At 39.4% G+C, this 27,623-nt stretch overlaps 1 protein-coding gene across 1 annotated transcript; it reads right to left on the minus strand.

Moving 5' to 3' along the window:
- Positions 1-639: 639 nt before the first annotated feature.
- tbc1d9 (TBC1 domain family, member 9 (with GRAM domain)) lies at positions 640-26,339 on the minus strand. The gene is made up of 21 exons (XM_044347169.1): positions 25,524-26,339; positions 18,077-18,187; positions 15,879-15,997; positions 14,701-14,929; positions 13,326-13,587; positions 12,451-12,658; positions 11,392-11,598; positions 11,040-11,204; positions 10,609-10,759; positions 7,979-8,193; positions 7,775-7,892; positions 7,226-7,511; positions 6,952-7,081; positions 6,387-6,485; positions 6,051-6,119; positions 5,362-5,602; positions 5,122-5,187; positions 4,548-4,634; positions 3,342-3,410; positions 2,723-2,826; positions 640-2,631 (listed from the first exon to the last, which is right to left on the minus strand). Exons 1-21 carry the CDS (start codon positions 25,642-25,644, stop codon positions 1,834-1,836), a joined length of 3,855 nt encoding a protein of 1,284 aa, XP_044203104.1. The 5' UTR covers positions 25,645-26,339; the 3' UTR covers positions 640-1,833.
- Between the last annotated feature and the right edge of the window lie 1,284 nt (positions 26,340-27,623).

Below are 27,623 nucleotides of genomic sequence, written 5' to 3' on the forward strand. Positions count from 1 at the left end.
ACCACTGCTGTTTCACAGATGGTCATTGGAACTTAACGTCAGTGCCACAAGGCTAGAAAACTCAATTCTGCCTCCAAAAGTTGTGAATTAAGTTGTTTAATTCACTCTCAGACAGGGCTTTGAAAAGCACTTTTCACACAACATATTGTATCTGAACTACAGTCCAGAACATATTTGTAGTTAAACATTTTGTGGTCTTCAGGCTCTGTGCTTCAGCACATTCAATTTGAGATAAAATAATGGATACTATATTAAAGCGCCAGGTCTCAGCTTTAATTTGAGTAGGTTTATGTCAATACAGACAGAACTGTGTATTGGACTTTTGACACATTGTACTCATTGTTTTATTTCAAAATGAATGTGCTGAAGCTGGCTGAAGGACAAAAAATGTGTAACTGTCCAAATACTTACTGTCTGGACTGTATAAACTGTAAAGCATCAACTGCAAACTGTTATTTTTATCTGCTCGATCATTACTGACTGGGCTAAAAAGCATTTCTTTATGAAATGAGGATTGGAGGCCTGTATGATCGTCCACTAGATGGCAGTAACATTTTGCATAAAGAGGTTGTACAGCAGCTCCCAGTCGGATAAAGTCAATGATAAAGACTTGAGACGTTGTACTGTGACTGTGCAGTGTTGAATTGGTCATACTGTAATTTTAATTCGATGGAGTGACTCTCAATGCATCAGAATCCAGAGCATAGACAAATGGACATATAAAATAAAAATTATTCACATAAAAACAACTTAAAAAACAGCAATGTAATCATATACAGAGCAAGAAGGTAAAAACATGTTAAAAAAGGCCAACATTTCAGTTTGGAGTGCAGACAACAGCTACGCAAAAGGCAAGCAAATACATATTAGTGGATCACATGATGATGTAAACAAAGAACGAGCAGGCTCTTCATACAACAGCATTTTTTAGTGTAATTATTTTGTAGCACACACATACTTTCCTTTGAATTCCTGGACCATCAAAAATGCTTTTGCCCATCGTAACAGATGAGAAATGACTTGTTTTGATTCGAGTCAGTGGTTGTGTAATTTTTACGTTTTCCATTATTGTTATAGTTGTTTGTTATTACCAATAATAATTTGAAAAAAATAACTAGAACATTTACAGGGCACATTATTTTGCGGAGTGAATATGTAGAAGGTCATATATTTGTGTGTGAAAAAGGCAAATGTGATTTGCCAAAGTGAAACATCATTTCAAAGTCGTGTGGAGCCAAAAGAACAATTTATACAATAACACCTGAAATTTCACTTTCCTTTTGAAGTTTCACAGCATTGTTTAGTTTTTTTTTCCCATATTGTCATTTGATCAGAAACTAAAGAAAAAGTATTGATTAGCAGCAAAAAAGGATTTAAAGTAAGGAAGCAATAGTTTGACCAGGTATAATTTTAGGTGATCGTACGTAGACTCTTAATATCCCAGTTTGAACCTGTACTGTATCTGTGGACATTTACATCTATAGTCTAAGAGTACTAGAGATTACAATATTAACACCTATGCATAATGTCTTATAAAGTACAGCTACTACATGTACACACTGATTTCATCTGAGCAAACCTTAATATTAATGTGCTGTTTCCTCTTAGCTGGGCAGAATCTAGTGATTGTTATAATAAAAGTCTTTCACATCTGATAAAATACATTGCTAAGAGCAGTTTTTGGTCACATTCATTCAACTATCATACACACACATTTTACATTTACCTTCATCAGCCTCTAAAACCCACTGAGACGTTTTTACACCAATGACTGATAATCATGTTTCCCTTTTAAAACAGCACAAGTCTCTGTGTGAAATCTCCTTAGAGGCCTCAGCCGGATAGCGAGATCTCATAGTCACTTGATGACAGCAGGGGGCGCCCGACTTTACGCACATTCTTGGCGTTAGTTATACGAGCCGCCACCTCCACTGGCTTCTCAAAGTAATGCACCAGGGCCTGCTCAGTGAGCACAGAGGCCAGGAACTGCTCAAACGTGATGGCCCAGTCTTTATCGATGCTCGTGCTGTGAGGCAGCCCTCGGCTGTGAGGTCCGCTGCCGTGAGGCCGGTTACTTCTTTCTCCGTTGGACCCGCTGTCGCTGCGCACCAGCACCGTGTCGTCTGCAATGTCCTCGCACTGCAGCTTCTCATCCAGCTCATGTGAGCCTGCGCTGAGCACCGAGTAAGATGACATTGATGTGTCATCTTTGGTTTCATCATCAGAAATAAGCATGGCGGATGACGTGCCTGTGTCTTTTGGAGACGAGTCCTCCAGCTTGATGTCTTGCATAGGTGGCAGCTGCTCGCAGCCTTCGTCCCCTTTCTCCTCCTCACAGGGGCTCGGCTTGTTCTCCAGACCTGCAGAGACAAAGGCGTCTTCCTGATCCCGCTGCTGGAACACATCATCAGGCCCTGCTTCCTGTGAGGTTTTGGGATCTCCCATACACATGCTCGACTCTGATTTGCCTTCCTGGTTGTGGTCCTTTCTACCAGAGGAGAAGAGCTTGCCCACTTCTCCCATTTCCAGCAGCAAACTGGTGACTGTGGCTGTGGCGTGATAGAGCTCCTGTTCCGCCACATCCTCGCTGAACATGCTGTAGAGAGTCTTGCAAAGCTCGATGAACTGACTCTGAAGGAAAAAACATGAGGTCAGTTATACCCCACTGAGTTTCTTCTACACACACTGTATATAAACATCGTATAGAGAGTAAAAGTCTTACCTGATTCAGTTTGGGAAGGTCTTTTGTGTTTTCCAGTTTAGGCTTCGTCTCCTGATTCCACAGTTTCAGGTAATGACGGTAATCAGGAGTGTTCAGTTTCTTCACTGTGATATGTACAAAGATGTGTTATAATATTAACATAAAGGAGTATTTTAATCATAAACTCACATTACATTATGTTGTAATAAAGAGACCAATTTCTTTTCTGATTCCTGTGTTATGATTTAAGAGAAAATCTATTTAAAAATGTAGAAATGATAACATAAATGGCATTTTCACTAGTAAATAAGAACGTGGCCTTTAACATCAGTGTTTTGCATAATAAATAAGGTTCACTCTAAGTGTATGCTTATAGCTTCATTGAGATATACTGTTTATTGTGAGTTGTTCAAAAAGGAGGAATTAAGCCTCTTTTTTTGTTCTTTTTGACCCAACAAAAAACTTGTTTGTTGCTGATCAAGACCAAGGGCAATTTCACACCTGAAATGTTTGCTCCTTAGATGGGCTCAAACATCTCACTGTTCATCTTAAGCTAATAGGTTTATATGATACACTGCATTACATCTCTATACTCAGGTGTTTATAATATTTTTGTAATAAATGTGACTATGTAGCTTACCTTTTTCAGTCTTGAATGTAACTCTGACAAAGCCATCATCCTTCTCACTTCTGCACTTTGAATCCTGGCCTGAGGAGAGAGGAGGATGACTGAGATCAAACATTTATCAAAATGAACATTTTCTGTAAGAAGACTGTTAGATTTATTCATTTTCAGTAGCTTGACTGAACATTCAGTGCCGATTTGTTCTTAGAAGCATCCTCTATATCTTGAAGACAAGCATATTGTATATTATACACTTGGTTCTGCTCTACTTCTCTACACCCCTGACAGTTCACTGTTTACTGCCTAATGTGGTATAACACCATAACATCGGAGCCTCCGAAGTCTCTGATATCACATTTGATCAAATGCAGTTATTTCCATACACTGTAACACATATGATACTTGTTCACAGGTTTAGAGCTGTCAGATTAACAGAGACATTTGAGGCAGTTTTTCTCTCCTCTGCATATTCCTTCAACATCACAGTAAATGAAAACAAGATACTCCCTGCAGGCTCGAGCCTTACACGCATAATTTAATTTGTATATACATTTGTTTATGTGCATCTGCTTTTAACACTGTCAACATGCACAAAGCAGGCTGCAGGCGATACCTGTGGTTTCAAAACTAATGCAACCACATTGTCCCCCATAAGTCATGTCATGTGCTCATAACCACAAAAACAAGCTACTCTCATGCAAAGACCATAACGATCTCAAGTGCTCAGTATTATGAATAGCAACAATTCTGCACCAATATTGTCAATATTGTTATTGTCAATAGAAACATGAAGATTATATTCCTGCTATAATCAACATGTCACCTAGTGGAAGTGAATATTTGCTAAAAGCTAATTAAGACGTCCATTTCAAATAAAACACGATCAACTCCTCAGAAAGGAGCTGCATTTCCTGCAAACTGCACATCAAAGCACAACCTATATATATACATATACACACACGCACGCACGCACACACACACACACACACACACACACACACACACACACACACACACACACACACACACACACACACACTCAACTCATATTTACACAAGTGAAGAATACGGTGTCTTGATGTCTTATTGGCTGAAACAGCTTTTCTTGAAATACCTGCACAATCATTTTTAAACAGCATTTCCATGAAGGCCAGTGATTGATGTTGTTATACTCCTGAGAGTGACATAAATAATAAATTATAATAAAGTTAAACTCCTTACCGATGGATGTTTCTGGAGTGATGTCTTCAAAGAAGTACTGAGTGGCCTCAAAGGCAGAGTCAGGCTCTTCCTGTTCATGAGTGAACTCTGATGGAAAAGAATTTGTCCAAATTTAACTTTGCATATGAAAACATCATGTGAACCATTTTTTTGTCATTTAATTTTTCATTTAATCCAACCATATACAACCTTAATACATTTTACAATGACATATGAACATAAAGTTACTTTTGATGGTAACAAAAACCATGTCACCAGGTTGCCAAAATGTTAATGAAAGCCAGGCCACACAACAAACTGAATTTAAAATACAGTGAATAGTTAAAGTTTTGATTAATGCCAGTTATTTCATTTGGAAACATGCTGACAAAGACAAATCCTGAGAAAGTGAATTGCCCAGTGAAGTGAGACTAAAGAATACAAAGTATACTCTATTCTCTCTCATTCACAGCCTTCACTCAGCCGTCTCTACCCTCTACAGCTGTTAATCCTGCTCCCTTGGAAGGAAATATATTATGTAACTCCCTAAAGACGAACTTTCAAGGACGAGTGAACTGCATCAATGCACACTCACCAGGTAAAACATGCATCTTGTAGAGGAGCTTCAGCTTCTCAGTGAGGTCGCCATGATACAGAACACCTACAACACACCAGCAGCCTTTAGAGATTGAACACATCTGAACTGCCTCCAACTGTGATACATCATCTTGGGTACAATACTACCATAAATAAAGATCATCACACAAAAAGCATCCACTTATCAAATAAACAGCGAGTATTTACAAGGACACACACACAACCTTTCTGTACCTACCAAGGCCGTTGATGAACTCCCGGAAATTTATGAGGGCATCTCCGTTTTGATCAAGGAGACGAAAGAAGCGCACGGCCAGGGGGTCTGAGTGGGCTCCGTTGGCCCAGGGGAACAGCAGGTTGAACAGGCCTTTGAACTGTTCCACGTCGATGCGGTACTGCTCCAGGTAGGGCAGGCTGGGGTCATGGCGCTCTGTGGGGTTGCTGCTGCCGCCCCAGTAGCAGCTGGTCAGATGCTCTGCCTGGAGAGAGAGAAAGAGAGAGTCGGGTAGAAACTTTAGGAGATCATATGCAATCAAATCGAAGTATTAAAAACATAACTGTAGAGAAGATGAGGACAAAGCTCTTTGCTGCGTTTGAAGAGGCCAATTTTAAAGATGAGAATGAGGCTTAACCAACAAACAACCAATAATAATCTCAATCACTATGAACACTGCCACTGCCACTAAAATTAATCTTTACAGGCCTGCAGCACAGGAGAATAGCTTATGCTAGATAAAAATAGTCAAAACATTACCATTTAATTTTTCTCTTTAGAGACCAAATGACGCATCGACTTCCTGTCTGTACTTAAAGCTTTAGCGTGGCAGCACGACCGTAAGTGGAAGCTGGAGGTCCACAAATGCTGTCAAAGGGTGAGAAGGTGCTTTTACAAGGTCTCACAACGAGAATATCGAAGCTGTAACTCACCTTGAAGAGCACGAAGAGCTCCTCCAACTCATCAATACTGAAGGCAGTCTCTGTTACAATAGTTCTGACCTGAAACACAATATAAATACATTAAGTAAAACAAACAGAGAATAACTGTATAATAAGTGTGAAGAAGGAGCAGAATATCTAATAATCACTAGAATTCTTTCTTCTTCATTGCTCAAATCTAATTTTACCTGCAGACTAGAGTCTTTTAAAGTGCACAAAAGAGCCAGCAAGAAAATTCTAGTAAATACAGCTGGTAAATCTGACTGTACTTGCTTACTTTTTCAAACCCATTCCAGTATTTATAATAGTAAGTCAGTAGGTTCATACCACATTGCGTTTTGTTGTATCTTCAATAGTCTGGATGACCCTCAGTCTCTGTTTGAAACGCATCTGTTCGATCACATCTGCACGGATGGAGCCAAATTTCTTAAACAAAAAGGAGAGCAAGAAACATTTAGAAACAACAAGGATGACTGGAGACAATAATCAGGATTTATTGAAGAATTACAAAAACATTTACAGTACAGACTGACTGCAAAGAGGAATCCATATGGGCCTCTCAACATGAAAAACATTAAAATGGGATAAACTGAACGCACACTGCATCTTATTGAAAGCTGTGACAACAATAATATAATGGCTTCCTTTAGCAAAAATGTAACAAATAGATGACAAATGTACAGATAACTGGGCAGACAAACAGAAGGACTTGTGGAGTCACATGCTCATAAATCATCAGCACATCTTTAAAGAATATCCAACTAACAGATGTGTGCAAAGCTCCATTAGAGGCATTTTTAAACATTTCATATTGGTCTTGTTTTGTTTCTTGAGACAAAACACAGAGGTAGACATTATCAGCCGTCATTACAGTATCACCCAGGTCAAATACCTCATAGGAGCTGCGGACCAGTTTGAAAATGTCGACCTCTGGATGTGGTTCTCCGTTGTCTGTCAGTAAAGAGTGCAGGTGGGGGATGGGAGGCAGGGTGCTGTCCTTATTGGTCACACTGTCCAAGTACCTACAATACACAAACAGTTGGAAGATATGATACCAAAAAAAAAAATCAGGCCTGTAGGAAGAGTTTGTCACTCAGACTGAGACCAATAAAGACAATCTAAATATCCAAAAACAATGATATCTGATGTTTTTTGCCTCTCCTTACCTGCCCAGTACAGTCATGGCCTCGCCGTCATCCTTACAGCCCAGCAGCTGGTGGATGTTGGCGTGCAACACGGACAGCGCCAGCTGGAAGATGACCTTGATGCCGTCGTAGAAGAAGCAATCTACCACCACCACCGCGCTCTCAAACGGCATGACAGACAGGAAGAGGGTGAGGAACCAGGAGAGCGAAATAGTAGAGATGACCCCAAGGTCCTGCATGCAGTCGTATAGCTGGGGAACGTACTCGCGAGCGAGCTCCTCGAACACCCCCTGATCGACTAAAGCTCCTGGGGAAGAGGAGGTGGATGGTAAATGAATAAGATCTTTCTTTCTTTTCCTTTGTTTTAAGCAGATAAATGTCTCATTAAGATTAAAATCAATCTTTTTCAAGAGAGACCTTGCCAAGAAGGCAGAAAAAGAGAATCATGGCAAACAGAAAAGTGTCAACCCTCTGTCAGATTAAGATGGTCATACAGATATTTGAATTTTTCATCAATTTGAGAGCATCAATTAAACACCCACAATCCCATAACAATATGAAAATACTGACCTACGACTCTTGTGTTGTAGTAGTCGGGTAGCATCCTCTCACAGAGCGCCACCAGCAGCCAAAAAGCCTCCTCTTCTTTGGCATAGAGCAGCAAAACCGATGTCACAATATTCATGGCCTGGGGAGAGGAAAAAAAAAAAAATCCTGTCACGGACTGCCAGTTTTCTGCTAGTTCATGTGGATCGAAACAAGAACGTGTGTAACCTGACAGTATCCAATGTTGGGGTTTCTGAATGCATATGCGGTGAGGACCCTGCGGAGGGCAGCGATGCCCATCTCGTTTTGAAAGGCAGGGTGCTCGGGGAGAGAGCGGTGCAGGTCCCTCTCTATCTCCTCTGTTGCCAGGTTGTATTTGCCCATCGACTTCTCCACCAGGTCTTCGTAGTAACCGGGGTGGGTGGCCATCTCGTTGATCGCCCCTAAAAACACAAAACATTAAAAAGGTGTAAACCAATATTCCAAAAATAGCGATGTACAGTATCTATCACAGGATATATACACGAGGATGTGATCACTTCTGTAACTCAAAAGTGCAACAAAGTAATTTTCAATAATTTTAATAACTCTACGAAAGCATATGTTTAGATTTAAAAGATCAAGTGGTCATTTAATTCTTTTAGAGATGTTTTCTTCTCTACGTCCAACCCTTATCCAATAAAACTTAATACATAAACGGACAAAATAAGGATTAAGGATTGTACTGGTGAGATTAACTTTAAGATAATATTAGTGGGGTTTTTTCCATCCACTCGACTACATTACATTTACATTATTCCTGTTAACATCTACACACAGTCAGAATACTACATCTGTTATGCTTTCATTCAAAGCTATTCTTACAGTGTGGTAAACTACATGACCCATTTTAGTAAACACAAAACCTTAAACTGATTTTATCTAAGTTTCAATTTTACAATTATGTCATCGTGTATTGCAGTATTTACGTATCATTGTGCACACTGTTATGAAATGCTAGACTCCACCACCTCTCACAAAAGTTGCTTAACAATATTTTTTTTTTTTGGTATCTCTGTTAAAAAAAGAGAGTAGCTGCTGATTTCAAGCTAGCTTTGAGACAGTAATGGTTGTAGCTTAAAAGAGTGAAAAGGCTGAATAAATGTTAAATAAAGTTAAATGACAGAAGGGAAATGTGCAGTAAACAAAGACATTAACAAATGGGCCGTTAGTCAAATGACACTGCTATTTGTTATTTACACACCATAAAGACCTGATAACAAATTCACTGGGTTACATGAGTAACTTCACTCATAAATATTTAAGACAGATATTTTCATATCAGTCCACGACTTGATTGAGATAACTGTGTTTTACTCACCATTACCAGTAAACATGTTAGTGGGACATGCCCGGGAAGAGAAGCTCACCAAACTGGTTTTTATACTGTTTGGTCTAAATATAGACACTATTAAGGCAACAACTGAGTGTTTCGAATGAGAATGGTATTTTTTTTTTCCTGGAAGATTAGTGTAAAGGAAACTCCTTTCAGAGAGTGCAGGTAAGTGTGACTAAGGTGAACACAATGCAGCTATGACAACAAGCAGACTGTGCCATAAGTAGGTGACAGGGGAGAGAGCGGGGAGCTGTTATTATAACCCGGCTCTCATTAGGTGAGGGTGAGTACAAGCTGCACATGACTGTGCTTGTAAACAGGAAAATCTGGGGCCTGTGCATACCTGAATATGCAGCGTGTTGTTAAAGAACGAGAGTCAAAAGCTACGAGGTTCTCTGTATAGTTGACAGGTAATGGAAACTTTCCAGTTCAGATAATGTTTGATGGATAGGTTTATAATTTTGTATAAAGACACTCGTGGAAAAAAAAAAATATATATATATTTTTTACTTCAAGTGAATCTTTAAAACCCCATTTCCTCCAAAAGAAATTCTGTTGTCAGCATGATGATTACAATAGTGCCATTACTGATGTCAGTAAAATGTATCCTGACATGACCAAGTCTTTTAATTTACTAGTTTAAAACCTATGAAACCAACAGAAATTAATAATGAAAACATGTTTTTAAAAGTAGCCCGAATTGCTTTCTAAAATAATTTGTGCATATAGACACAGTAAGTTCATATTTGAAGTTCAGTATAATATCATAACATTAGAAATATACTGCTTTATCTTAATCTTTATTTTTTTTCTTCAACTCTCCTCTCAGCTCAAACCAGTGGTTTCCAACATGGGAGTCAGGATCCCCTCAAAGAGTATGTTTATTTTTTTAAGACTTTTCTCTAAAGGTGTAATTACTTTTTTGTCTTGTCTCAAGGGGTCTTTAAAATGAAACAATCTGAGAAGAAAAAAATGCTCAACAGTTCTTGTCATAAGGGGTACAAGTGGACATTATAAGGGTCCACAAGACAAAATGGTTGGAAACCATTAAACTGTCTGCTGCTTTTTAAGGGTTACAGAGGATGAAAGTAGTGAATGTGATCATTTTATCATTTTAAATAAATGATTTTGCTTATTTCTAAAGGGGCAGGGAGGTGGTGACATAAGAGCAGCTTTATGCCAGAGGAAAATAATATATCTAACAGTTTGTATGAAATGTTTGAGAGAAACTAAAAAGATGTAACTTCATATCTGAGTATTCATGTCTCACATCAGCTCCTAAAATCCTTATCTTGTTCTTCCATTGTGTATTCCTCCATAGGATTCTGTGGATTAATTACATTTGCATAAAATATGTATCATGTGGTGTTGTTCTTAAGTACGAGCACGTAGTACACAGGGTGTGGTCCCATTAGGTGCAGTGTAAGGCTGAATCATTTGCAGTGCTGTATGCTCGCTCATGTGTATTTTAGGCCTCCCTCACCAGAGAATAGCAGCCAGAGCTCCCCTCTCATGCTCTCAGGAATCCCTTTGAGGACCAGCTCCTTCGTCTTCTCAGTGCGGTACATGCACACCCCCTGTCCAAACTCAGTGAAGTGGTTCTTCCAGGCCTGCTCCTTCAGGAATTCCTTCGCCTGAGCAGAGAAGGAAATACATTTGTGAGATGCAGTAGCTCATGTAGAATCATCAAAAACCACAACTCTAGCTTCAGTATTTTATTTGCTGCAGCTTAACTTTGAGTGTAAAAAATATACAAATTTAGCCCACACATTGTGAAATTGTGAAACTGGAAACTGCCAGCCTTTAAGCAGAACAGGGCAGAACGTTATTAGTCAAGGCCTTACTACGCACTGTTCCACGCTTGATGAGATTAAATGCTTTTGATTGTTCTTGACAGAGTGTAATTTAACTCACCAGCTTGGGATTGAACTCCTCGGGTGAACGGCGGCGGTACATAGTCATGAGGGCCTGTGTGGCTGTGGGCACACTGCTGTCGTTAAGGTTAAATGTTCGCTCACTCTCTGAACCCAAACTGTGCTGCGGGCTGCTGGAGAGCAGGGATCCATGCTGGGAGTAAACCTAGAGGGTACACATGCCATCTTTAGCCTTTTGGAGCTTTTAAACGGACACTGTCAGCACCACTATGTACAATCTTTCCGATTATTTTCTAGATTTAATATAAAAACCAAGTATTTAAGAAACAAATTCAATTCCTGGGGGATAAACCTGCTGGATAACCATCAGGAACACATCAAACAATTCTTACCTCGTCATCTGAGCTGTTGAGGCTGCCGGTAAGTTCCCTCTCGAGGTAGATCTTGGAGGTGGTCTGCTGCAGGAAGTCGGAGATCCTCTGTACCAGGAAGTCTCGATCCTTCAGGTTAGCAAAAAGGAAAGTCATACGATTCTTGGTACTGATGGAGAGCGGGCTGGGCAGCACGTTGGAGCTGTCTGCCTTCTCCACAATGGTCACCTGGAAGACGTTGGGGAACATTCACAATCTCAGTCTCAGAGGAATCATTTGGAAGAAAGACCACAGTAACCAGCTGTAATGACTATGTTCATTAAGCACTTGTTACATAGAGTGTTAGTTGTTACTAAATATTTACAGGTACCAGGTGTAACTGTTTAGCACTAGCTAGCCAACTAACAAAGCTAGCGTTAGCTTGTTAATATACAACCCATTTGGACTGAAGGTAAGGGATATTTGATCGCAGTGCTGTGAAACTGTGTAAATTGGGGAGATTTAAAATTACTTTTCACAAAAATAACACAATATACTTCAAGTTACAAAAAATTTGATTAAAATGACCAAGTAAAGTTGATTAAGTTGCGTTATCCTGCTCGATCTAAATTGCATAAATACTACTAACTCTGAAACATGTATTTCTCCATGTATGCATATAGTATAGGAATAAAAAAAGGAAGTTATGTTACAGCTTGTGACGCTACAGTGACTTCCTGTTTATATAGTTGATTGCTTTTGATTGGATGGCACTACAGATGTCGCCTAGCAACTGTTATACATTATAAAGTCTGACACCCTCTAAGTTTCAAGGTTCAACACGACTGCGTTAATCACAAGTTGAAACTCACTACAATCTTAGGAAGGAGTTTGAACACAAAATAAGTTATGAATTTACAAAGACCCAATCCAGAGCTGTAAAATGGATTGTGATTCAGCCTGACAGCTGCATTATGTGTGTATATGGGTGTGTGCGCCTCTTTATAGATGCAAGTGCTTTATGTCTTCCAGGTATAATAACACTTAAATCTACCATCTTACAAGCTGTTAACAAATAAACATTTAGGCAGAACGACCTACCTCACGTAGGGGGATGATGAGGCTACATAGCGTCTCTTCCTTACTGGTGAAGCAGATGTAGTTGGTGGAAACAAACATCTGTCCCAGGATGTGCATTTTGTTAAAGGGAGTCCACAAGGTGCAGTCTGTGTGACCGTCCAGTTTTTCATCTTTGGGCAGACGGAAGAGCGCCCGGTAACGCTCACTCTTAGCTCTCGCATCCAGATCCCTAAAGGATGCAGAGAGCAAGAATTGTATTAGATGACAGACTTCTGCACAAACATACAAATATATAATGTTACAGCTTGGATTGAGGCTGGAATAGTCAAAATAGTCATCCAGATATTAGCATAATTATAATGTCTATATGGCAAAAAGGTGATGAAAGAAAAGGTAAAAAAAAAACAAAAAAAAAAACTTTCAACAATTTTTCAACAATTAGATCCCAGTGGACGGTTTCCTTTCCAAATGTTATGCAAGATGGATGAGTGTATGAAGATACAGACAAAGAAGTGTTTGTGTAGACACAGTGAAGTGTTTCGCAAGACCAACAATCGCACAACCCCAGATGTAACGCTACACTGCAGGGAAACTAAGTCATGATTACATAAAATGGGTTGAATAAACAAAATTTGAGGCCATTTTTAAGGGCTCACAAAGACCCACCAGAGCTTAAAATCACTGCACCCTTGTGTTTCATAATACATTGGTGTTGTGCTTCTGCACCCAAACTTGCGTCACTGTTTTAGACTTTCAACCCTCTGTCCTGAATTATCTGGATAACCAACCACTATGCTATAACACATTAATGTTCAATCGACCGCATGTCGTAAACATGTATGAACAGCATTTTTTATTGATGAGCATAAGCGTTCCTGCTCTTCATCAGCTCTTACCTCTTGAGTGCTGAAACCTTCTTGGGTGACTTCTTCTTGAGTTTCGGCAGCGAGCGGTCCTGTTCAAAGCCTTTGTTGTCCAGGAGCTGACGCATGGCGATATTCGCCAGCTGCTCCGCCAGCTTGAAGGTCTCATTGATGTTGAGGAAGACGGAGAAGACGTGTTCATTGGAGCGTGTGCTCACCTTGATCACATCAGGCAGCAGGAGCGTGGCGCTCTTCTCCAGCTGGGTGATATCTGCCCAACGCACCACCAGTTTGGCTGACAGGGAAAGAGAGACATTAAGATAGAGATATCAGATATAAGACGTGGTCTAAGGTAGCCATCAAGATATGGTGAGCATGCAAAAATATGGTCATGTGATGCAATTTAAGCCCTCTGGTCTTTATATGCCATTTAAGCATTGAGTAGAGAGGGGTGTGACAGCTTATTTACTATGACTTGTCACAATAGTCTGGATTCTCAAAGACATAGAGCCTTGAAAAAAAGACTTCTCCAGATATTTCCAAGTCAGATAGTATTTTAGTTAAGAAATTAAACAAATGGAGGATAGTTAACTTAATTTAGTCGACTATTCACAGAGGAATACAACACACCATCTAATATCAAGATTACGCAGTACAATAGAAACTAAATATTTGGGTCCATGTCAGAAAGAAATGGGAGACAGAATCAGGCCTCGAGATATCTGAGAAAAAGATTAGAATAATATTTAGTCTAGTTAGACAAAGGCAAACCAAATCTAGCCGTGGTGAGAGATCTGTTGGAAGAACATAATCTGTTTTCTTGTGACTCCAAAGCTGAAATTTAAACAAAACGTTTTCTCACGGACAAAACCAATGCTGTAGGCTGTGTTGTTAAAAAAAATGTCTGATCACTTTCACATTTTGTGGGCTTGTCCTTTGATTTAAGCATATCGTCAAGGATTCCAAACAAATAATAAAAGTATTTGGAATAGAAGTTGATTGCTCTTTTATCAGATTATCCCTGGGCAAAAATCCCAGATAAATTCATGGAACAAGACGAGAGTCTCTTTGAAATTTGCGTGCTACTAACTGAAAAAGGCATCACATTGAAATGGAAATAGCTGCAGACAAACCCCTTAACCAAGAAGGACTCGATTGCAATTGTCAATTATTACATTTTATGTTGTATCTGACCTTTACCTTAAGACTACGATATAAGCAATAATTAAAATACTGGAAGAAAGATGACCATATACACTTAATGTGCCTATAGGATGTAACCCATTACATACAGTATGTCATTGCAAGATCCTGCAATGACTGTGTTGTCTATGTCAGTCCACTGATTGATATTGCTTGGAAATATCAGTAGAAATAAGGTTGGGGAAAAAAAGAGAAAATATCCAACCTTCTTTTCCTAGTAAGTAGGAGTAGAAGCAGAGGTGGTTGATGCTGAGGTAGAGCCATCCCTGCCGTGGAACTTTGCCCTTCCAGTAGCTGCAGGAGTAATAGTTGACCAGTTTCTCCTCGTCAGGCATCCCAAACAGCTTACGAAATTTAGCGCTGGCCTCCTTGAACTTGTCTGTGTCATCGTCCTCTTTGACGTCGTGGTTCTTGTTGTACTCTGCAATGATGCCCTGCAGCAAGATGGAAACAGACAAAAGAAGGTAATGAGCTGGGACATGAAAACTAGGACTTAAAGTAAGGAGCAACAGCAGTATTTTGATTGATGTTTTAAGTAAAAACACAGATTTCTAATTCCACATTATTATATTCTATCTATTTACAATTTTTCTATGTAGAAGTTTCTAGTTAATTGGATAATTTGTGTTGATTCATGTATTGTATTTAACTGATTTTTTGTGATGTGTTAGATTTAACATGCAATAATTAAGTTTCAGCCACGTACCAGAGATGGAAATGTCAGTTGATCCACTATTTTGTTCCAGACGGAAATATAACAACAACTATTGAATGGATTGCCATGAAATTCTTTACATAGATTCATGTCACTCTCAGAAAAAATTGTGATTCATACAATACTGACAAAACTAACAACATTCCCATCATCCTTAGCTGTCTTGTGTTTAGTGCTACTTAGCTAATATTAGCATGCTAAATTAAGATGGTGAACATGGTAAACATTACACATGCTTAACATCAGCAGGTATTGTTAGCATGATGTTAGCATTTAGCTTAAAGCACCTCACAAAGCGGCCGTAGACTCTTAGTCTTGTTTCTACATTCTATTAAAACTTTTTTTTCCCCTCTATATCTTTCCATCTTTTTGCTTTTTGTCATTTTTTTCCCAAGTATTAAAATACTTAGTCCTCTTACAGAAGTATCAGTGTTACTCAGCACTGCTCTGATTGGTCCAGTCTACAAGTGGATTGACTCTTGCAGATAACAACAACCTCAGTCAGTGTGTTTATGTCTATATACAGTATATTACTTGCTCACTCTATGGTGTATACTTGACAATATCTGATGTAGAGCTTTCAATCTGTTGTTTGACCCAGAACTTATAAAAGTATGTAATGTGCTCTATGTTCTGTGTTCTTTTAATTGTAGAAGATGGGTAGTTACCTGGACCTTTCCTTTGACAAAGGTGGTAATGTCATTCTCATTTTCAAAGATGGAGAGAGTCTGCAGCAGGTTATGCTCCAGCCACTCCCAGTGCTCTGTGATCTCTTTACGGGAGGTTCCTGCAGAGGAGGGGAAGTCAGAGCACTGAAGGTGTTATGTTTCAGAAATAAGTGGTACTAAACTGTGGTTATGATCACACATTCATTTCTATAACAAATACTATGCAATGATTCAACCTTTTTCTTACGAGAGTTAGTTTATATTTTTAAACAATTAAAGAGACCCTGTTTGCCTATTTTAGGTCGGGTTCATGCCAATGATGGCAAAAGAATGAGTTCAACAAAGAGTAAAATGAAATGTGTATCTTCTTTTCCATGTTTGAACAGCAACACTGAAATGACCAATTTGTTATTGTTATCAGTAAGCAGTAAGGTTAAAACAGATTTCTCCGGCCACAGGACAAATTGACTGCTGTAATGGCTGCCACTGTGGACCATTATCCCTCAACACTGCTGCAAACAGCCCTTCAGTGAGTGCACATCTACTGCATTAGCCATGTCTTCAAGACTGCTCCAATCTCCTGCTATCTCTGGGCTGAGGAGAACTGGGAGGGGTGGAGAGGGAGGGGAAGAGGGGAGCCATTGCCATTTCATGTCTTTTGTAGGCCTCCATTTCAGATGGGCAGCACAAACAATATTCATCTCATATTCAAAATTTACTGTACACATATTACATATATCTCCAAATAAATTCAACTTTGCCACGGCGTCTAAATAGGGTCCCATCTTAATGACATTTGACAAACTACAACTAATTACAGCCTTCCGTTACTAATACTGTAATCTGATTAAGCATCATCTTGATTTGTTTCTATGCACTCCCAAATGTTGTGGGTTGCATGCTATTGCCCTTGAAATCCCACATACTGTATACTGTATGTAAATATATGTAAATAAAGCATTCAAATGATACTTTACTGAACAACTGTACACGTCCATGTGTAAATGTAACGGAGTTCAGCACACAAACATTATCAGAGTCTGAGGCCAAAATCTGGCTTCCAGTGAAGGCTTTTAACTTATTTATATCTTCAAGGTGCCTCAGATTCTTCTCTCTTGGTTATTTTTCACCAAATGGTTTGTGTAGGACTGAAATTAATAGTCAATTTACCAATAAGATGTACGTACATTGCGCATGTCTATAGGCTTGTGTCTACTGTCCTAGTTTGTCTTATTCATGTTGAAGTATGAGAAACACAACTTTGTTCTGCTTTGCACTCCTTGTTGTGTGGTCTTGAATGATAATAAAGCTCACTTTGACTTTAACTTTAAAAGGTGATCTGCAGAAAATGAATAAGCAACATTTTTGATAATCAATTAATTGTTTAAGTCATTTTTAAAGCAAAAGTGTCAAAAATTAACTGGTTCCAGCTTTTTTCTTTGTCTGCATGATAGTAAACTGAATATCTCTGTGTGATTGTTGATGGACATAACAAGCACTTCGACTATGTCAACTGGGAGCTTTAAGAAAATTTCACCAGTAGACTCAAAATAACTGATAGATGCAGCCCTAGCTCTGTGTTGGAACTGTCAAGGTTGAGGTAATTTTATATCCAGTGTAAAAAAAAAACCGGATATAACACATCACAGTAACAAAAAAAAAAAGAGTGCTGATTCTAATCAGTCTGGTGTGCGGCTCCTAATTTGCATGATTTACTGCCACAGACTGTCTACTAAGCACTCTCACCCATAAAAACAGGAGACCACAAATGTCAGTTTGCATCCACAGATTATGGAGATTACATTGTGTGAAAACCAGCAGATGATATGAAATCATAATGAAACCCCATCAAGTGATATGCGGGCAAATCTCTCTCTCACACACACACACACACACACACACACACACACACACACACACACACACACACACACACACACACACACACACACACAAACACACATATATTTGAGCATCGACTCCGGCACCCTGTATCCTGTAATCCTGCTCTTTAAAACCACCGGGGCATGATGTAATGCTTGGCATTCGGCAGCACACATGGAAAAAGGCAGGATGTTTCAACATCATGTGTTGTGTGCGGTGGCTGGGGGGTGGGGCGTGCAGGGGTATGAAAACAACAGAGGGGCCTTCCCTGAAATGTACCTGTATCCCTAAATTGTGAGTTTAAGTGTGCATACCATGAGCAATGATCCAGTAAGCTAAAGAGTCAGGGGTCTGGTACAGAATCCTATACGGGGCCATTCGAGCGCTCGAGTCCAGGACAACATCCAGGGTGCCCACCAGCAAACCTGTGAGAGACAAAAATACTTTGATTAAAGACTGAGAAACACAAATAAACTTCAGTCTTTTCACAGAGGCTAAATAAAGAACTTACTGTGTTGTTCCAACTTCAAACTCGTTTAAATGAACTTAACTTATAAATTTGGTCAGCTGTGAAACAACAGACCTACAGACAAATGTTCATGGGTATCACCAAAGTCATAAATGGCCTTGTGAGATGCCTAACAAATCAAGTGCTTTAATAGTTTTAGACCATGTTGTTATGCTTAAAAGGAAGGGGAAACCCATGAGGTCTTGTGGTTTAAAATTTGAGCATATAAAAACATCCTGTGGCTTAAATGTCAGTGCTCTGCATTAATGCATTTGTTTACTTGTTAGACTTGCTAAATGTGTGATGGGCTATTTACGACTTCATGTGATTTTGATAATAGAAGCTCAGCAGTAAGAACAGGCAGTGTGAAACTAATTGACAGGTTAATTAGGTGAAAGAGGATGAAAGAACCTGTAAGAAGAAATGTGATTCTGCTGTTTGACTCACAGAAAAACGGTGCCACAGTGAACGAGGTCATGTATAATGTAATGGAAAAAACTAGTTTATAAAAGATGTGTCTCTGCAGTGTGATACTACTGTAAAGCTTCACTAGAGCTGCATGGTATTGACAAAAAGAAAAATGTGTTTATGTTTAGAGCAGGTCAGATTAGATAAAAACAGAATAAGGGTTGCACTTCCTAAATAATTCATTCTTTATAAAAGGTTTTAACTAATAGCTTAATGGTTAATAAATAATTTAATAATGGTTTATTAACCGGTTATGTAATCCGCTGTTAAGAACCACTTTTAGTTCACCAGGCTGTGAAAAGAAAAATCTTTTTGGCTTCTGTTTGTTTTACTCTGCTTCCAGAATCGACACCCACATCTCTGATTTGTTAAGTCTGGCATCGCACCCGCTGATGGCCGTCTCCGCCAGCCGGAGAAACAATCGACCAATCAGAGCTTTGTAGGTGAGATTAGGGAACGTTGACAGCATCTTCCTGCAGAGCCAGCTAGCAAGCAGGCCGCATACAAGAAAAATGGCGACAAGCGTGTCATGCTGTGAGTCCACATACAGAGATAACGACTCTTAAATCAACATGAAAAAAACGTTAACTGCTCCTAGCAGCTGCTGTGTCAAATAAACATGACATTGGTGGGACGGATGCTTCACTTACTGGTAATTGGTTAGTACAAAACAAAACAAAATAATCCTGCTCCCAACAAGAAATCAGTTAGCATGAACACAATGTCAGGCTAAAGTAATCTTCCTCCATCTTTGTCTTTTTAGCTAGCTCCTTGACCCAACAATAGAAAATTTGATCAGTTACATCCTGAAAAAGAGCTACAAAACATCTGGACCGCAGCCCATTTTCATCAGTTTATTAACAGTTACAACAGCAGACTTGATGGGTTATTATACAAATCCTTTATTAATGATTTATTAAAATATTAAATTACTTGACCTTGTTAATGACTTGCCATTTTTCACAACCTAGCAACCCAAACAGTCATGTTCATAGCTTATGACTTGCAAACCTTTTAGAAGGAAGTACATCAATTACTTTCTATTTGGAAACCAGTTAGCAATACTACAATGTTGATACCATTTTCAAAGCAATTGAGCATCCCTGTGCTATAGGCTGTTGATGAGCTCTGCCCTTGTAGCTGTAGCTAATATTCTCCCTGCTTCAGAGTAGCTATAGGTTCAACTGCCATGAGAGAGACAGGTTATTTTTGTTCAGCAGCTCATCAGGGCAAACACAGAGTGAGTCACACAGAGAGAGGAGGAGGGGGAGGAGGGTAGAGAGAAGAAACGAGACAAGTCAGAGAAACTGAAATGTTTTCAGAGTTTTCAGAGGAAAACAAGCAAGACAGAAGTGTTGAAAGAAGTATCTCTGTCTGATTCAGACTCACTGAACTTCCATCACATAGTTTCTGATGTTATTAAAAGACCTTGGACTGGATCCTTTGCTCTAATTGTCTCCCTTCTACTTTTACTTGTCATTATCCTCTCTGCCTTCCTTATATCTATATACCCCCTATTTCCTCTTGTCATACTGAACATATCAGTTCCTCTCACCATTTTGTTCTGATGAATGTTAAAGCAAACAGCATTAAAGCGACTTAGGCCTTGAGGAACAGGTGACTACCATGCTAAATTGTATTGATTGCCTTCCTGTCATGTGTCATGAGAACTACATACAAAAATAAAGAAATAAAATATTAACTTGTATTTGTTACTTAACTGTATCCACAGGGCTAAAAAATTCAATAAAACAGACTATCAGCTGTCGTTGAGTGGAGTCTTAAACACACCAAAACTAATGAGATAATACAGTCTGACTCTTGATGAAGTGCCTTTGTGAGAAACAAACAACTTGTTGGTGTGAAGACAACTTCCCCTTTGACAAAAAGAAAAATCACAAGGTTCAGCAGTCATAACAGCACTACAAATAGCCAAAGTGCAACAGTTGCTCACACGTTGACCTCAGAGAGGGCTTATATGCGTTTTCCAGTAAGCTTTGTTTCCCTGTAAGAATGCTTAAGAAAAACAATCTAACAGCCCGTCCTCACAAGCAAAAAACAAGAGTATAGATTGAAAATTCAACCCGCAAAAATAACCTGAAGTTTCCACCATCTAGCAGTTGCAGTAATCGTGACTCGGGGAAATGACACAGATCAGATGATGTCAATATAAAGCTGTCAAATTTCCGTATAAATAGATGTCAGAAAGTGGAATTAGCTGCAGGAGACGGCTGTTCACCTCCTGCTTCCAACCACGAGTCGGGACACCTTTTTAAAAACCGTAACTTCGATTGTCGTGTTGTTTGCTGTTGCCATGATGGAGGTTGTGTAACTTTTAGGAAGTAACTTTAACCCACACCATGTCTCAAGTGATCATTTTAACCCAAACCGTGATCTTTCCCTAAACCTAACCGTGTGTTTTTTGTGTCAAAACCTAAACAGTCACTCCATAAAACAGAATTACTTTTTACAATTACTGCCAATAGAGGCGGCATATTAGAAAACGCTCCTACTAGTGATTCTGGAGTTCAGGTACAATCGACCTATGTGGTCGTTTCATTATGAGGATGTGTTGAACACGAGTGTCTTCAGTTCTTTCCTGAAGTCTTGCGGTGAAAATTCATGAAAAGCGACGATTTTTCAACTTTCGTTACACTGCATGTAATGAATGGTTCAGCCTACGACATGCACGCTGAGGTTTAACGCAGGAAACTCGGGGGTTGCGCACAAGAAAGGAGACCACGGAGGGTGTAAGACCACTTAACATCCATCCTCTTACCTCCTTGTGTCAAACTTATGTAAGTGGAAACCAAAACAGAGAGTAGGAAAGCTAGTTTTTATTCACATCTGTGTAGATTCAGGTGTTTTTCAAACATTTTTAAAAAAAAAATCCATATATATATGTAGAGAACATTGAGTTGGTTGTTGTTGTTATTCAACAAGCAACCCGTGTGACGGCATGTTCCGACTCACACCTCTGCCTTTTACAGTGATAAATTTCCTTTCACACACACTGATTGAGTGGGTTGCACAGCCAACAAAACAAAGAAACACACAAGGCCAGAAACAAAGCAGCTGTAATGGTAGATGTTCTGTTTATCATCTCTGGGTGGCTGGAAAACTCCTCATAGCGAACAGTCTCCTTCTGAACAGAACAGGCTATAAAAAATCATGTGATGTTTTTGTGCTTCTCTCCATTCAGACACAAAACCACAATAAGCTCCCTATTTTAAGATCAAAACAGATCTTCTTCTCTGTAACATTAGTGTTTTAAACTCAGTGAAAGAACAGGAAACCAAACCAACAGCATGAGAGAAAAGCTACATGTTGTTTTTTCATTTGTTTATTTGTTTGTATCCTCTTTTTGCCAATAAAAATATCTGCTTGGGGGTGGGGTGGTTGCTGGTGGAGGATGTTTGCATTCAGCACACAAAGGACCACAATCTTTCCCAGACTTCTAATCAATACTGTTTCAGATAACAGGAATCCGAGACAAGCCTGGATCATCATCATTATCATCACATGCAAGTTTCAGTGCATCCACATTTGTGATTAAAAGTGTTTTCCACCATTTCTCAACACCTCTAAGTCAACCGACATAAAGCACGAGTCATAAAGTTCAAGATAACCGATTAGCTGACAAAGAACAGGGTCAGTATCTTTCTGACATGACACACTTCCAAACATACAGTAATTACCAGTTGGATTGTGAAATACGTTGCACTATGACTCGAATTATTGTGCAATTTTTTTTTTTTATAAGCTATAAGCACCATTGTGTACAGTTATGCAAAAAGTGACATAGTGGCCTGTTTCTGAGTTTATTTTGATTCTGATGAAAACAGTATTATTCAATTTTCTTCTTCGGTGAAAGACATCAGCAACATATTTATAGATACATTCAGAGTGTGGATTTAAGACTTCCAGCTTCCTCTCTGCACTCACCTACAAAACACCCCAACCGCATGCAAACTCGGTTATAAGAACTGAGCGTGTGAAGTATAAGATAAGACTCAGTGACAGTTAGAAGCTGGTAGCCTAGCGGCTTTAACTCTATATGCAAATGACATTAAACGTTCGACTGGGCAGTGCTCTTTGTTAGGTAAAACTGTATCTACATGCAGCGATTGGAAGAATACTGACAGCTGTATTACCATTTTGTGAAAGGAGAACATTCTTAACTGGTATGAACATCATTTAACATCTATATTATCCTTTATAGTCTTAAAAGGAAAACTACAGTTACTCCTCCAGGGCTCCAAAGACGCCTCGAAGATAAATCCTTTATGCGGTTTGTTTAGATAAATGAGGTGAAAGGGAGTTAAGAAGGAACTGATGAGGAGTTAAACACCTTTGAAAACAAAGAATTTATGCAGGATCCAGTTTAACTTGTCAGCCTCAGGGGTTTCTGGGTAATCTGTAACTTGTGGACACCCAGCTTCCATTTATTATTATGCGTTAAAAAGATGAGGGAGGAGCACATCAGATCCTTCACCATTTCCGGAGTATTTCTTACTTTTTCTGTCATAAATTCTACAACTCTGTACTGATGTTTAATGATGCTGCCAGCCTGTAGTGTAGCGATCTGGTGGAGAAAAGCAAAACACACATTTGACATTTTTCACCGAAAACTCGGAGGCTGTCTGCCAGCTCAGACATTAGAGCTCGAACCCCCAGTTAAACGAAATATGCAGATTTGTGCCTGAGCTGCTGATGTCTTCCCCTGTCTCTGGAAGAAAAGCTTGTGGACAGAGCCAGTGTTGCTGGGCGCTGGGTGCCAACTGGCACACAGTACAAGTCAGCAAGCTCAGCATTTACATAACAATGACATCATCCCCTCGCACCACTTAGCACACTTTGTGTTGCCACAGAAAGAACTCACCAGATAATTTTGAATTATTTATATCACAGAGGATCAAATCACTAATATTATTTCCTAAATTTGTTCCCAAGTCTGTTGTATGTTCAGTCTGAAACCTGCCAAAAAGCTATTGTTTACTTTGTGCCTTTATTAGGCAGACTAGGGTTGGGAAATATGTTGATATAAACCGTAAAACAATAAAAATGTTTATACCATCAGAGATTATGTCGCTACTGTTTTAGTTTTTAGATTTTTGCATTAATGTTATGCAATACCTTGATTTATCATATATTTAAATCTCTGAAGAAACTAAAAACAGACATTTCCATCAGATTTTTTCTCAAATATGTTTGTTGCTTTATCAGTGGTTCCCAACCTGCGGGTCTGGACCTCCACAAGGGCTCACAAGATGAATCTAAAGGTTCGCAGGATAACTATAGGCATGAGAAATAAAAAACAAAATTTTGCAACATAAAGTAATGTCTGTTTTTGGATTTTTCTCTACGTTTTGTTCTTTTCTTGTGAAATACTTGACAGTTTTATCTCATCAGAACTCAAATCAAAGGGACAATCATTCTTCAATTGAACGGCTTTCTATTCATTGACATGCAACCTATGATGAGGGGTCTCAGGAGACATTTTTTAATCAATATATATCAATACTGTAACATAAAATGAATATCATAGAAGATTTTTATCCTTATCAGCCACCTCTAAGTCAGGCTGGTCCTCAACAGCAGAGATTTTACTCTTGTCATAGTTATTGGTGTTAGAGCTCAATGAGCAGTGACACTGACTGACGCACAGTGAGAAAATCTGAGCAGGGAACAGAAACTCAGCTAATCAACACTGATCTCTCAGCGATAGATAAATATTTTTCAGTTCAGCTCTGAATCCAAAGCAATAACAATAATCCTGATTTCTATTGCTATGATTGGTGACATTTGGCTGCTTGTTGAGCACAAATGACTGCACCACATATAAATGTCATAATCAGGACCTGAACAATGGAGGTTTTCATGTATCAACATTTGTTAATCATCCTCCTTATTTACACAACAGTATCTCATCTGTAAAGCCTGAGGAAGTGTCACACGTTGTAACCAGATCTGCTCAGTTTTGTCTTCAACCAGCTGAATCCAGGTCAAGAAATGAACCAAATTTCAAAAATCGTAAAATAGAAAACAGGACAGTCGGCTGTTAGCTGTGAACCTTAGCCCGTGATTTCCATAACCTGTCCCCCCTCCTCCTCCTCCTCCTCCTCCTCCTCCTCCTGCTGCTGCTTGACCCATTTTGGATGCAATAAGCAAGAGAAAGGAGGAGTGAGAGAAGGAAGAAGGGGAATGATTCAGCATGAGCAAGCAAACAGACCATGTCTCTGGCTGGTGGTCAAACACAGTGGATTCACTGTTGTTGAGACTCCACAGACATTAGCAGCTGCACAAGTGACCCTAGTCTGCTATTGTTTTTTTGTTTGTTTGTAATGTTTAAATTGAGATTTTCCTAGCAGATAGGAATAAGTATACTCCAACTGCAAGACACCTCATTTGTCTTGTACTATAATATTTTATGGATGAATTTAGATACGTGATGCACTTTGCACTTCGTTGTTATCACACTTGATTTGGCCTCCTTTATTTCAGGCTGACAAGGATCTGAATACATCAATTATTAGGCCTTAAACAGAGATCTTAACTCTTCTTTACTAACAGGCACATTCAGGTGAAAGGCCACCTGTGACAGCTGATTAGTCACGTGATCCTCACATTACCCGTCCATGTGTTTCCTGATGTCCATCATCATCAACAAAACACACTCCACCTGACGTGCTGTCACTCAATCACCTTTTCATCATCGCTTATCTCTGAATTTTAAATAAATATTGTTTGTTGTTCATCCGTGACCACAGAAAGATGGGACTCACCCGCCAGTCCTCCGCCTCCACCTCCGTGGCCCTTTCGTTTCTGGAGGATGAAATATGGATTCGCCCTCTCGGTGATCCATAATGCGCCCGCCAGTAACACATCTTCGGGACTGACCCACATAATTCTCCTGTTTGTTTTAAGGGAACATTGAACACACAGGGTTGCTGACGGCGACCATCAAACTAGTCCGATCTGGATGTGTGTGATTGTGTCCACAAAGGATTATTAAATTATTAAAACCGCCGATGGAGGCCTGATGTTTTCCTGAGCGATCTTCGACCCTTAAAAATATCGTCTAATGATGGATGTCCGAGCCAAAGTAAGAGCGCAAGCAAGTGTCGCTACTATAATTAAACCAGCACGGCACGGATAGGACCGAAACGGCCTGCGACAAGCGATATGTGGCAGTCCAAACACTAAATTTCGTGCACACAAACCTCCTTATGCAACAGCAACGTCTCTGTGTGCAGTACAAAGCTTTTAGATAAATTAGTTTGTTGGAGGTTTCCTCGGCAGCTTGGCTCGGTTTGCTTCGCTGCCGCACGGCGCAGTGCTGGATCAGGCTTTGTTGTCCATGCTCCGTGTCAGGTGCGACTCAGTCAGCCTGTGCCGATGTCGGTTGTTTTGCGGAGAAAACCGCGATACAGCCGATCGAGATGAGCTCTAATCAGGTTATACGATCATCCAGCTGCGACGTCTGTCCGTGTAGTGAAGCGTAAAGACGATACTTCTACAGTTTTACACCGCTGCGGTCCTCTCCTCCTCCTCCGCTGCTGCGGTCGGGACGGCACTCGCAACAGCCGACCCTAAATTTTGGAGTGCGTGCGTATTCTTACCTTTACGGTAAATGTATTGGAACGGCCCAGCGCGAGCTAACAGGAAGTTAGAGACTTTATTCTGTTACATGTCTCATTGTCTAAAGACAAGTGTTGCAGGATGAAACTCTGTCCTGAAAAGAGGCTGTGATGTCTTTATTCTACCCGAGCACACCAAATACGATACAATTTATCAAACTGCGTCTTACTTGACGCAAGGATACACAGGTGACTACGAGCGGTTTTCAAATTAAGGTGTTAACACAGGGAGTGTACAGAAATCATTCATTCACATTTATGGAAATTAGATTCATTGGATTATATTCACAGGAAGCATAAAGCATGTTATCCATGTCCCTTTCAAATTATAACATTCCACTAAATTGTGGGGGATGTTGCTTTATTCTTTGATTTTGGGTTGCAAGAAAAAAAAAAACAATCCTGACAATGACTGAACCCTGACTACACACTTACTTTGGACTGGTGGCACAATGTCTTGCCCCTCCTCCAAAACCCCTCCCCATTGGTCCACTGCGTGTCCTCAGACATGATATCATATGGTTTATATTATTATTACTATTACTATTATTAAGAGCTTTTATTACCTCTCAGTTAGACTATTGTAATTCTTTGTATGTGGGTGTAGAACAATCGTCTCTTCGTTGTCTGCAGTTAGTCTTCTAACTGGTAAAAGAAAGTGTGATCACATAACACCAGTATTGACCTCTCTCCACTGGCTTCCTGTCCGTTTCAGAGTTACCTTTAAGATTTTATTGCTGGCTTTTAAAGTTTTAAATGGACTGGTGTCACCTTATTTAGCAGAACTCCTGCATCATCATATCCCAGTTAAAGCACTGAGATCGACCAACCAGATGCTCCTGGATGTTCCCGAGATCTTTAACTTTAACTTTTAAATACTCTAAAATGATACAATTATTTGATTTTGGGTCAGTGTGTAGTCAGAGTTGTCCTGATCTCAAATATATCAGACATTGTCAGGATTTTTTCTTTCTTGCAACCCAAAATCAAAGAATGTCCCTCACAATTTAGTGGGATGTTTTAATTTATAAGGGACACAGATAACATGTTTTATGCTTCCTGTGAATATAATCCAAATAATCTAATTCCCATTTATGTGAATGAACGAATTAATGAATTATGTTTACTGTATATACCGTGTGTTAACACCTTATTTTGAAAACCGGACGTAGTCAATTGTGTCCTTGCACTAAGTGAGACGCAGTTTGATAAATTGTATTGTATCTGGTGTGCTCGGGTAGAATA

The sequence above is a fragment of the Thunnus albacares genome, chromosome 3 (assembly GCF_914725855.1).
Source record: "Thunnus albacares chromosome 3, fThuAlb1.1, whole genome shotgun sequence".
In the NCBI taxonomy this organism is placed as follows: Eukaryota; Metazoa; Chordata; class Actinopteri; order Scombriformes; family Scombridae; genus Thunnus; species Thunnus albacares.

What these genes read in the sequence shown, in the direction of transcription:
- tbc1d9 (XM_044347169.1), bottom strand. Translation starts at nt 25,644, where the DNA reads ATGTGGGTCAGTCCCGAAGATGTGTTACTGGCGGGCGCATTATGGATC. An exon ending in CCAACATTGGATACTGTCAG is followed by an intron (nt 7,893 to 7,978) that starts GTTACACACGTT and finishes TCCTCTCCCCAG; the next exon opens with GCCATGAATATTGTGACATC. An exon ending in AGCTCTTCGTGCTCTTCAAG is followed by an intron (nt 5,603 to 6,050) that starts GTGAGTTACAGC and finishes CTCTCTCTCCAG; the next exon opens with GCAGAGCATCTGACCAGCTG.